The sequence below is a fragment of the Enhydra lutris genome, unplaced genomic scaffold (genome assembly GCF_002288905.1).
Source record: "Enhydra lutris kenyoni isolate GAN:26980312 unplaced genomic scaffold, ASM228890v2 scaffoldscaffold14, whole genome shotgun sequence".
In the NCBI taxonomy this organism is placed as follows: domain Eukaryota; kingdom Metazoa; phylum Chordata; class Mammalia; order Carnivora; family Mustelidae; genus Enhydra; species Enhydra lutris.
The window spans coordinates 11574616-11587211 of NW_019154098.1; the positions used below are offsets into that span (position 1 = coordinate 11574616).

General features: G+C 45.1%; 1 protein-coding gene across 3 annotated transcripts in view; it reads left to right on the forward strand.

The window, feature by feature from the left end:
- The window catches only part of LOC111146849 (ArfGAP with SH3 domain, ankyrin repeat and PH domain 1), a 353910-nt gene that overhangs the window by 238474 nt on the left and 102840 nt on the right, over positions 1–12596 (forward strand). For all 3 annotated transcript variants that reach the window (XM_022502557.1, XM_022502555.1, XM_022502556.1), the window contains 2 exons: positions 10390–10464; positions 10974–11023. In XM_022502557.1, coding sequence (XP_022358265.1) covers positions 10390–10464; positions 10974–11023 — 125 coding nt within the window. The remainder of the gene's footprint in view (positions 1–10389; positions 10465–10973; positions 11024–12596) is intronic.

A 12596-nucleotide genomic window follows, 5' to 3' on the forward strand; every position in this document is an offset into this window, starting at 1 on the left:
CAGGCAAGGGAGCGACACCCCCTCTCCCTGGGAGTTAAAGGAAGACAGTGTCTACAAGGAGGTGTTGCCATCTCCTCCTGTGAGGGTACGCAGTGAGCCCCGAGTGCTTGCACACAGTTATTTTACTACATTTTTAAATTTGTTAGGAAGATGCTCAGTAAAAGTTTTTGATTGTCAAACATACACTGTGTGATAAAGATGTTCAGTGAAGGCAAGGAAAATGGAATTTGATGTCACCTACGGTATGGTTTTGTTCTGGTTTAAACATAGCAAATTGTAGATGACATGCATGGAAATGAAATTAAGAGTCTGAAAGTCGATCATGAACCAGTCGATCGATGCTTTCAAGCACAGTAGGGAAATCCTTAGAGTTGAGATATCCTTTTTTTAAACAAAGGCCTAGCTGCCTGGGCCTTTCTTCCTTTTGCTTTCCCATTTATCTTGGGCTTATAAGTCGTAACTACTTGCCCTTTTCTTGCGATTATCCTCAAGTGAAATCAGATGCTGCACCTAATGTAAGGCTTAATAGTGCTTTCATTTTCACTCTTGATGTAGGAGGTGATGTTAAATCTAACCCCTCATTTGCTTAAATTGAATTAGACAAAATATTATTGCATTATTTTACGTTAAGGAATTCTCATATTCCCAGTACGCTTACATCTTCCTGTTTCTCTCTGTGCAACTTGCAGAAAAACTGTGTTTTCTGCTTAAATTCAGTCTTGTCAGTTCCTGATTCCTCTATCATAATGGTGTAATTTGGGTCCCCCTCTGCCTTAGGTCTTCCCCAGACCACTCAGATCATTCACTCCTGTGCTATTCGTGGTAATTATGCCTGAGACCTTTAGACAGGTGACTTCCAGTTTTGACTGTAGGCTTTCCCTTCTCTAAAGGAGTTTGGTTTTCCCTCTGCTTTGGACAGCCCTTCCTGTAAAGCTGATGCCATCACACATAGAGAGCTTGTTTGAGCATGGCTGGTTGGGTGTCCCCTCAGAGTGTCTGATTAATTAGGATTGAAGACTTTGCTTCTAACAAGTTCTGGATGATGGAAACACTAGGGGTCCGAGGACCATAGTTGGTAAGGGAAGGATGGTCATTCTGGACAGAGATACAAAATTCCCAGTGTTACAGAGAAGGTGCAATGTTTCCTGCCAAATTCACTCCCTGATGCATGATTTTTACTTTTATACCTACCCTCTGGTTTCTATCTTGTATTAGTCAGTCACATAACAAGTTGAATGAGAAATAGGCTGCTGGTTGCTTATATCGCCCTCTTGTGTTTCTGTGTCCTATTTCTTTTTTTTTTTTTAATTGTGTTAATGTTAGTCGCCATAAAATACATCATTAGTTTTTGATGCATTGTTCAAAGATTCATTGTTTGCGTACAACACCCAGTGCTCCATGCAATCCGTGCCCTCCTTAATACCCACCACCAGGCTCACATCCCTCCATCCCCCTCCCCTCCAAAACCCTCAGTTTGTTTCTCAGACTCCACAGTCTCTCATGCTTCATCTCCCCATCTGATTTGCCTCAGTTCACTTTTCCTTTCCTTCTTTTAATGTCCTCCGTGTTATTCTTTATGTCCCACAAGTAAGTGAAACCATCTGTGTCCTATTTCGTTTTAATGTTCTGAATACAAAAATAATACCAGTTCATTGTCAGAAACAAAATACAGGGGAAAACGCTGAAATAAAAATCACCAGCAGCCTTACAATCCACCGTTTCTGGGTTGAGATAGATCTATCTGTATCTTCTAATCCTTTTCCTATTTATAAATCTTTTTATCTTATGGGTATTTATTGCCATAACTTCTTAACCACATTGGTTTCATACTATAGCACTATTTGATAACCTGATTTTTCACTTTTTTATATATTTTGAAGATGTTTTCTGATTTTGTAAAGCACTGTAGCCTCAGACCTTTGCTTAATTGGAAGCATATAGCCTCTTAACGCAGAGCTACTGTTGTTGAGATGGGGTAGGGAGCCTCGAGCCTCCCCCGCAGTCAGTGACTGTCCCCCACCGCAGGGTCTGCACAACCCCTTGGCAGTGTCCGTGACTTCATTTCTGACAGCTCTGTAGAATGCCCATCGTTTATTCACCCAGTCTCCTGTGCTGAACATCTCCAGTGTTGCCATGTTCATACCTTTGAGAACAAGTTGAGGGCATCATTTAAAATTTTTGCATGTGCGCTGACAATTGATTATTTCGATGTTGGCCCTCATTACCGTGTGAATTCAGGGTGTGTATCTTTATTTCTCCTTCCTTCACTATTGTTTGAGTCAGTTAGGAAATGCAGAGAAACTGCCTGGAGCCCGGGAACCTGGTAGGTCCTGTCTGTTCTTGCTCTCGTCAGGTTAAGAAGCCCACTTTCTTGAGATCTTTCAGATTTTTTCAAAAGGTTCTATTTATATTATGCCAGAAGTTGTACAGTAGACATTATAGATAATATAAAACTATCTAGGGTTTTGATAGGAACTGTGAACGGACCCTTCTAACTCTTCAGCATCACTTCAAAACTGCTTAGTTACTGTTTTTGCTACTTTGTTGGAGGTAGTGGGATGGGGCCACATCCTGCTTGTGAGACAGCGAGAGCATCTCCTTCTGGCTGTTCTCACCCAGTTGGTCTGGATTTTTTTCTGGTGCATTCAGTTGTATCTTAGTAGCTCATTTTAAGCTGTAAGAGTAATATACCCAAAGGGTATATTACAGACCTTGTAGTTTTATCAGTGGCAGAAATGAGAAGTGACCAGCCTACACCCACAGCACCAGGTGGAGGCAGGTTCAGATCTAGAACACCCTCCTTCCCCGGTTGTCAAACCGAGTCTGGCAGCTGCTGGGTGAAAGGCACCCTTGGTCTGTCACCCCCAGCCGTGTCCTGAGGGCAGTTCTAATCTCCTGTCCTTCTCTTAAAAGTACCCCCCCCCCGCCTTCCACTCTGGAAGTGCAGAGTGCTCCAGGAAGACCAAAATCGGCCCAGATTCTGTAACAATTTTGAGCCTCAGAACAGTTTTCCCAGGCATGGAGAGGAACCCATTTGTTCAGCCATTTACTCCGTCAACAAGCATTTTATTTGACAGGTCTGTGCTGTCCTAGGGGTTTGACGTAACACAGTGGTAGGCAAAACAGCCATAGCTCCTGCCTTCAAGAAGCTTTGCTCTAGACAGTAAAGAAACAATCAAGTGCTTGTGAAATGTTCTGTGCTTTGAAAGGGAGCCTCTTCTGCCTCATTCAGATTAATTTCGCAGGCAGGAGAAATCTATGTAGAGTGGGTCAAGACCTCCATGAAGAGGAGGCGTGAAGACTAGAATAGGAGGCTCTGCCTGTAGCCGAAGGAGAGTGGTCCAGGGTCAAGGTAAAGCATGTGCGTGGGGGGTGGGGGTGGGGGTGGTGGAGAACTTGATGGATTAAGAACCAGAAGAAAGGCTGGCGTGGTTGTTGGTCAGTGGGAACGGGTGGGGGGTTCAGACAGGTTGCCAGGGCCAGACTTAAACTGGGAGGTTGGATTTGAATCCAGGTCCATGGGAAACCGTTGATGGATTTTGAGCAGGAGAGTGATAGGATCTGAGAGTTGAATAGTAGGACTCAGGAAATGAGAATGGAGTCAGTAAAAATGTTAATTAAAAACCTAACCAGCTGCTTACTCACTGTTTGACTTTGGGCAAGTTACTTAACCTCTCTGAGCCTGTTTCCTCATTAATTGGGTGACACCAGGAATCATCTTACTGAGTTGTTGTGAGCAGTAACTTTAGATAACGTATGTTAAACACAGTACCATCTGTCATGTTAATAAATCTAATTCAGGCTGCTCTGCCTGGATTAGAGCATGGTATATAATAGGATGCATTACCTTACAGTTTGTAGAGACTCCCTTGCAGAATGAGGCAGGGAAACAACCATAAAACCTACCATTGGAGAGAATTTGGTGCCATATGAAGGACATTTGGGAGTGCTCCGACCCTCCACTGCAGCCTCAAAAGACCTAGTCTGGTATCCAAAATGCTAATAACTATATTTTCTCCACCACTGCCACTAGCTTTTCAAATGTGAGAAAGTAAACCTAGTTACATTTTATTAAGAGTCTGTGTTGTGAGGCATTTCACATGCATAGCACCCAGTATCTGTTCTGCAACACCCTTAGCAGGTGGCCTTATCATTCCCACAATAAGCAGGAGACCGAGTCTCTAAGAGGCTGCATGACTTGTCCAAGGACACACCTTGTTAAGTGTGTGTCGCCTGCTTGACCATGGTGAGCCCTGGGCCCTGGCAGCTGTAAAGCATAAACTGTTAAAATGTGTGAGCAGTGGGTGAGGTGGGAACGTTAACTCTCATCTGTGTTGGATTTGTAAGTGCCCTTGACCTGTGACCAGTGTTCTTTGTTTCCCCTTAATGCATATGCAACCAAATACAGTTAAAGCTTGGTTCAATGGGTCATTCATAGCTTAGAACTGTCCGTTCATGTGTGTAAGTATAGCATAGTCTTCAAAACATTCTGATAATCCGCAGGAAGATAGTGCTGTGGACAGCTGTGATTTTGACGTTAGCCCTGGGTTGTGGTTTGACCCCTCCACTTGATGCTCTGGGTTTGAGCACATGACTTAACATGTTGGGGGATATCAGGGGCTTCCCATGAAGCAGGGCGGGTGGAGGCACAGGACCCTGCGGCTTGCTGCAAAGTGGGAGCTTCGCAGCGTCCATTCTCCCTGATCCTGTCACACCAGCCTGGGCTAGTTGAGGAATAGGCCAGGACACCCATTTTAAAATCAGAAAATCGAGGCAGTGAGGTTAACGGTTTGCCCAGAGTCACCCAGGCCAGCAGAAGTGAGTGGCCACATGGCCTCTGAGCTTCTCAGCTTCTGCTGAGAACTCTTCCCTGTGTATCGTGACAGCCTGGAAACGGCCTGACAGCAGGGACCATGAAGGAGGCCGGGAAGGAGTTAACACACTAGACAGAATACCTCATTTATTTCAGGGAATCGGCGACTGAACTGCTGGGAGCTGGCTCATTATTTTAATTGGATTTTCCAATGCGTTGAGCAAGTCAGCAGATTTGCATTAGCCTTACTTTCAGGGAAACTGTTTCTGTCCGTAGAGAGGAAGGAGAGAGAACCAGTGGGCAGCAGAGAAGGAATGTCAGAATTAACTCGGGATGGCAAAGCAAGCACATTCTGTCCTGGTTAACTGATACGGTGCCATGTGCATTGGGCATCCTAGGGGCACCACGTATAGCACTGTGCTCTCATGCAGGGAGGGGAACGAGGTGCTGCTGAGTCACTGGCCCCTCTGCCCATGCTCCTGGGGGGTGGCAGGGAGCACCCTGGGGCCACCAGAAGCCATAGGGCCTCTTGGTGACCTGCAGCTGCTTCCTTGCTCCTGCTCTGGGCCCTGGTCAGTTAGGGGACAAAACAGATGACATGCCTCCCCTTACCTAAGAAGCATACCCTCTAGAGAGGAAAGACAGGTGATACATCAGCAGAGAAATAACAAGATCATTTCATTTTGTGGTAAATGAACCACTCTAAAGGGGTTTAAAAAAATCAGGGCAGATACGTAGAGGAAAGCTGATGGCGAAGTCCTCTTTCCCGTCTGGGATGACATGTTCTGTGTGTATGACGTTTGGTAGGGTCTACCAAGTGGTAAGGAATATGTGATTATTTTGATCAAAACCAGTATTAACTACAGTTTGTTTGCTTAAACAAGCCACTTTTGCATAATGAAAGGATAGCCCTCAGCCGCCTCCTGTCTTTATTACAAATTTCTGGTTGGGCTTGATGCAGATATTTGCGGGGGACGTTTCCTCTTCTTAAGGAAGGAAACAGCAGTTTGTTTGGAAAGCAGATACATTTGCCACACGCAGACATCATTTCTGAAAGGCTGTTAACGTATTTGCTTAATAAAGTGGAAAAAGAGATGCTTTTAGAAACCCATCCTTCATCCTGTGTTACCGTGACTCGTGTGACGACCTTAACGTTAATTCAACTTTATCACTAAAGGAAAGGAAATAGATTGGAACTTGAGTAAATGGGAATGGAATAATCGATAGAATTTTAGTAAAATTAATGGGAAATAATGTTTTACTAGATTTGAAAGCCTTTTAAAAAATCCATTGAGGATATTGAAGGTGATACAGGAAGGCGACTGTCCACTCATTTTATTACTCTGTTCACGTCCTCGCAGTTGCCCTAAAGATGGTTTTGTTACACACCAGGTTCCAAGCCTTGCTCAGGCCATGGGAGGGATTCCTGAAAGGACTGGAAAAATAAAAAAGCAGGAGAATCACAGAATCCTGCAACTGTCAAGTCATGTAATCCATCTCTGTCACAGAGCAATACCTTCAAATATTGGAGGAAAATAGATCTTTTCATTGAGATCTCCAGGGAAAGAAATTTTGTTTGGCCCATCAATAAATATTTCTTAAAGTTTCCCTTTCTTGAGATTAGTTTGTCTTCTTTTTGGCTTTTCCTCTATGTCTTCATAACAGGTAGTTACTATTCGCTTTGTATTTAAACCAGTCTCCTCTGGGGCACCTGGGTGACTCAGTCAAACATCCTATTCTTGATTTCAGTTCAGGTCGTGATCTCAGGGTCCTGAGATTGAGCCCCACATTGAGCCCCATGCTCAGTGTGGAGTCTGCTTGAGATTCTCTTTCTCGCTTTTCTGTCTGCCCCTCCTTGCTACTAGCGCTTTCTTTCAAGCTCTCTCTAATAAATAAATAAAATCTTTAAACAAAAAAACAAAACAAAACAAAACAAAAAAAACAGTCTCCTTTGCCAGTTTTTGCAGCTGAACCTGATTTTTCCTGGGAAGTAAGGTGGGGAAAGTTTAAGTGTCAAAATTTTTTTTTCCCGGGGCCTTTTCTTAGGTTCATCGCTAGGAAGATTCTGAATTCATAATAGATGATATTTGGCCTTCTTGGTTTCTTATCAGCTCCCAAGAGTATATGTGTGGATAACCACAAAGAAATTCTTAATTCTTGGGGTTTTCCACCAGTGCGACTGGGGCCCACCTCCCCCTGCCCCAGGCCTGACCACAGTGGCGGCACCAGCAACTTACAGCGTGCGTCTGGTGTGTGGTCAGTACTCCGCTTCTGAGGGACTTTTCCTTCCGGGCAACTCCCACATTCAGTACTAACCACAGAGTTTCATAATGCTTTCATTATTTTGTTGTTAATACAGCCTACACACCAAGGTGGCAATGACATTAATGTATTTTTTTCCCCTGCTCCATTTCACAACAGATTTGAGGCATTGGTGGAAACCCTGATGTAGGACCGAGTTAAAAATGTTTTATGATCTCTGTCCTCTCATTTTGTGTTTTAGAATTTTTGCTTTTTTGTTTGTTTGTTTGTTTGAATAAACAATACAGTACATGGTACAAAGAAATGCTTTTCATGCAGAAGGGTCCACAGTAAAAGGTTCTTCCGCCACCTCCCTCCTTGCACACCCGGTCTCTGTCCTGCGGGGAAACAGTACGGCAGTTTACTGTGTTTGCTTCCAGCAGTCATGTAAACATGAACCCATTTTTTTAAATTCTTTTTTTTTTTTTTTTAAGTTTTATTTACTTATTTAATCTCTGTACCCAGCATGGGGCGTGAATGGACAGCTCTGGGATCAAGAGTCGTGTGCTTCTCCCACTGAGCCAGCCAGGTGTCCCTGTTCTTTTTATACAAAACTTTGTACGCTGTGAATACTGTTTTACACTTTGCTTTATCACATAACAATTTATCTTGGAGATATTTCCGAAGCTAGACGTAAAGAACTTCCTCATTTGTGTGGCTATTGTTTAGAACTGGCGTAATTTATTTGACTAGTTCCCCAGTTCCCTATTTGACTACTTCCCTAAGCTTTGCCTCAGTTATAAATGGTCCTAGGGGCGCCTGGGTGGCTCCTCGGTCGGTTAAGCGCCTGACTCAACTTCAGCTCAGGTTGTGATCTCAAGGCTGTGGGATCAAACCCCACGTCAAGCTCCGTGCTCAGTGGCAAGTCTACCTGAGATTCTCTCTTCGCTCTTCCTCTGCCCTTCCCCCCACTCTTGCTCTCTAAAATAAATAAATCTTTAAAAGGAATTAAAAAAAAAAAAAACAGTCCTACAGAGAATATACTCACGTGATTCTGTATTTCCTTCACTCTACAAATACTGTGCACCTGCTCTGTGCTAGGCAGTGTTCTAAGTTCTGGAAATAAGACAGAGGACATCCAGACCCTGCTCTCAGGGAGCTTGCATTCAAATTGAGGATGCAGCAAACACATGAGGAAACAAATACAGATGTAAATGTGAGGGACGGTAAATGTTTTGAAGAAAATAATGTAAGGTTGTCTACGAGAGACTGGCCAGAGACTGGCCTGACTGGTGGAGGATGGGTGGGCCCCTGCCTCACTTCCCACCCCCCACACAAACTCCGGCGACCCACAGGAGAGTGGGATGCAGGAGGCTTGTATTTCAGCAATGAGCTTGCTGAGGACTCAGAGCAAAATGTTACTACAGCTGTTCATCTGTGGCAGGGAGTGAGTCCTGTTCATCCTTAGTTTTCCCATCTCATACCCAAGGCCAGTGGTTTTCAACTTTTTCTTTATTATTACCTGCAAACTGCCCTTACATTTTTTTAATATTTTGATTTTAAGTAATCTCTCTACCCAGCTTGGGGCTTAAACTCACAACCTCAAGATCAAGTCACACACTCCACCAACAGACATTTTTTTAACTAATCACTTCCCCTGTGAGGTTTTAATATAACAGATACACTCTGTAGATCAAGTTTCTGTACTCTGGCCCCTTGGAGAGCCACAGCCATTAGACTATCTAAGATGTTTCTCACCCCACTTCCCAGGAACCAAGGCTCTTGACCTCACAGAATGCAGACTGTGAATCTGCAGCTCTCTTGCTACCGGCACTCGCCAGCCACGCAGTTTCCCTACGTGGGGTTAGTGAAGTTGCATAGACAGAATTGTCCTGGTGCTCAGAATCTCTTTGTCTTGAAAGAAGAAAGAGAGAGTTGGCTGTTTTCGATCCAGGCCCTCTGGTGGTGTGTGCCCTGGACAACTAACCTGGTGTGTTAATGGGTGGCCACGGAGGGCAGAGCTAGGATGACAAGCTTCTGGAAGACCCAGAGGAGAGCAGTAGACACGAGTCGGCAGAAGGTGTCCCTTCTGCTCCACATGGCCGTATTCTTATTTCTTACTTAACATGCCTTTGGACTTCAAAAATAAACCTGTATTCAGCCCTTCCTAGGTGTGCAGGAACCCACTAGCACTTGTCGGGTATATTAACTAACCCTTCACAGCAGCCGTCTGCCCTGGGTAGTTGCATCTCGAGTCATAGATGTGGTTCAGGGGGTCCTGCTCAGAGCCTCCAGGTGTCAGCCCAGGTCCTTCACTTCACTTTCTCCTTCCACCTCTGGACAGCACTTGGAGTGTCCAGATGGGGTAGAGTCAGTTGCATACCATGACCTCCTCTGTCCCTGGGATGTGAGGTGTCTCAAGCCAGGAGGTGTTTTATTCACCTTCACCTAGCCAGCCACTAGCATGGTGGGTGTCACAGAGCAGGTACTTGATGAATGATCGATGGGAGGGTGGGTGGCTGGCCGGCTGACTGGCATGACAAATGAGTACACGGCTTACCCAGGAGTCACATCATTTCCTGGATGGGGGAGCCCACCGACTTTTCCAGCTGTAACCTGGTTCTGCAGGTCCCTGCCATCTTGGTCCCACACAACTAACCCTGATTTCCCCAAAGTGCTAGGAGTCTCCTTGACCTTTTATGACCGTCTTTTATACCATCTTAAAATCAAGGAGATGCAGACCACTGCCTTGGAACAGTGAAAACTGTGCACCCTTGCTCTAGATTGGGCTTCCTGAATATCTTGTCTTCTTAACGGATCTGGGCACAGAAAGGATGCAGTGAGTAGGACAGTTGAGGTCCCTGTCCTCATTGAGATTACGTCCTGGTGGAGGACAGAGAATATACATATAAATCAGGGAATTTCAGAGAGTGACAAAGGCCACAGAAACATATGAAATGGAGTGGTACAAGCCAGTTGGGTAGTTCTCTCCTTCTTCTGACAGAGGCAGTTGAAGAAGAGTCAAATTAAGGTCAACCGTGTCATAGAAGAACAGTGACAGGTCTGTAGATGATTTGAGGAATTGTTCACATAGGTGCATCTGTGTTGCCATTTGGTCATCCAGAGCCCGGGCTCTCAGCTCTCTGTCCACATGCTGGAGGGGAAGCTGGTCTTGCCAACCTGCTTCAGGGCGGTCCCTGGAGTCTGTAAGCTGGTGCACGAAAGCCCTTTCACAGAATCCTGGTTTGTGCAGGGTGCTCAGTCAAGAGTAGCTGATTTTGTTATTCTGTACGCACTCCTCTTTTAACCATTTCCCTTTTTGCTTTGCTTTCCAGCTCCAGGGCCTGAGCCACAATGTGATCTTCACCTTGGACTCCTTGTTAAAAGGAGACCTGAAGGGAGTCAAAGGAGTAAGTGTTCAGAAATTTGATTTTCATTTTAACCAGAAAGGATTGATTTTTTTTTCTTTTAAGATCATAGTGGTACTTGTATTTGAAAGGCACTCTGAATACTTTTAGCATTAAAAAAAAGTACTTGGAAGATGATCATTAAAAAGATGTGCCACTTCACATCGTGTTATTGACTGAGGAATAAGATGAGGCAATTTCCAGAATATGGGTGAGAGCCTCCATGGGTGCGGGCAGTCTGCACTGAGTCTTCGCCACATCAGCAACGACCCCCAGGCCCAGCCTTTCCTGGCCGCCAGGTCCTGCTTCCCGTGGGTCCCTGGGAAGCTCGCCCTTCCGGCCTATGCAGGCTTCTTACAGGTGATGGGTGCTGTGCTGCACCATGAGCGTCTGAGTCAAGCTTCACACATCCTATAAAGGAAAGCACTTTCGCTGAGATGTTCTTTCAGAATTATTTATTTGCCTTTGAACAAAAGTAAATTCAATCTCTGTTTCATTTTCTCTCTCCTAAGGATCTCAAGAAGCCATTTGACAAAGCTTGGAAAGATTATGAGACAAAGTTGTAAGTAGCTTTTTGTTTGTTTTTTATAGTGTTGGATTTCTTAAGAAACCATTAACTGGAAGACTCCTTTCTTCTGGACAGCAGCTTGTGTAGTACATCCTCGTGAGGGCTAAGGGTTTGGGTGTGCTGACCTAACGAGAAGGAGTTCCTCGGCTGCCTCGTCGTGTGGAGTGAGGGGTGCGTCCACTGCCCAGTGTTTCAGCACACATGGCTGCTGCTACTAGCTATCAGGCTGTAAATCTGACAGTTGTGACTTTTCTTTAATTCTAGTTAGCACGTAACTGTAGACTGTTGACATTCCTACCTAGCAGTTAGGAAATAATAAAAGCTAGTGTTAGTGACATCCTTCTCCTGCCAGGGCCTGCACGCAGTGTTCCTGTGTGCGTGACCGTCTCACGGTGACCTCACTGTCTGTGTCTGGTTCAGGGGACTGAAGCCTGGAGAGGCGGAGGAGACTTCAGAAGGTCAGAGAGCTAGGTAGGCGGTGTCGTGCTGGCATTCTCCAGGGCTGGAGCAGCCCCTGACGGGCACGGCGGGCCGGCCTGCTGGGGTTATTGTGGGGATTGTGAAGATGTGCGTGAGATATGTGTACGGGCCTGGCTCGTCTTCATACTGTATGGATCATACCACCTGCCTTTGGTTTTTTTTTTTTTTTTTTAAGATTTTAAGTATTTGAAAGAGAGAGTCCGAGGGGAGGGGCAGAGATAGAGGGAGAAGCAGACTCCCCACTTAGCAGGGAGCCTGAAGCGCGGCTCGATCCCAGGACCCTAAGATCATGACTTGAGCCCAGGGCAGCTGCTTAACCAACTGAGCCACCCAGGCACCCCTCCCTTCCTTCGTTATTATTACCCAGAAACATCTGTATTCCCAGGAGGGGGGGGTTGGGGGAGAAATAGATTTTAAAGCACTCAATAAAAATCTTGGCTGTGAACTTGGCTGGCTATAAACATAAGTGAATAAAAGCTTCCGTCGACAGCAGTAACAGCAGAATGAAAACACAAACAAAAGAAAAACAAATTCAGGATTAAATTTGTTTTTTGCCAAACTGCTTCCGTAAGTGCTTATGTGAGCAGAGCCATTGCTGGAGACTTGCTGTCTTCAGAATACTTTCATGCATTGATGGTTACAAAGGCGGCCGAGAACAAGAAAGGTTCTTAAAATGGTCAGTGATGTAAGTGAATACCGTGGACCTTCCTGTCTTCCGTATGGAAGGGGATCATGAATGCTCACTCTTGTGACCTAAGTCTTGCCCTGCCCAGAGGCAGCTGCATGTACTGGGCTGGGGTAGAACTAAGTACATAGCAAAGGGGAAGGCGTCCACAAAAGGGAGAAAAAAAACTTTGGTCTAGACTTGTGGAATAGATGTCTTTTGTAGGACATGGAAATAACAAAACAAGACACAATATGTGCTCTCTCAGCTAAAGTACCACCAATATTGGGTGGCACAACCATATTTTTAAAACCATCTTTGAGTTGTTGGAAGAGCTCAGAGTTCCTGCTGGTCAGTATCATGAATATCAGAGAACACAGACCGTTCTCAGACGATCCAGGTGCCTTCACGGCACTTTCCTCA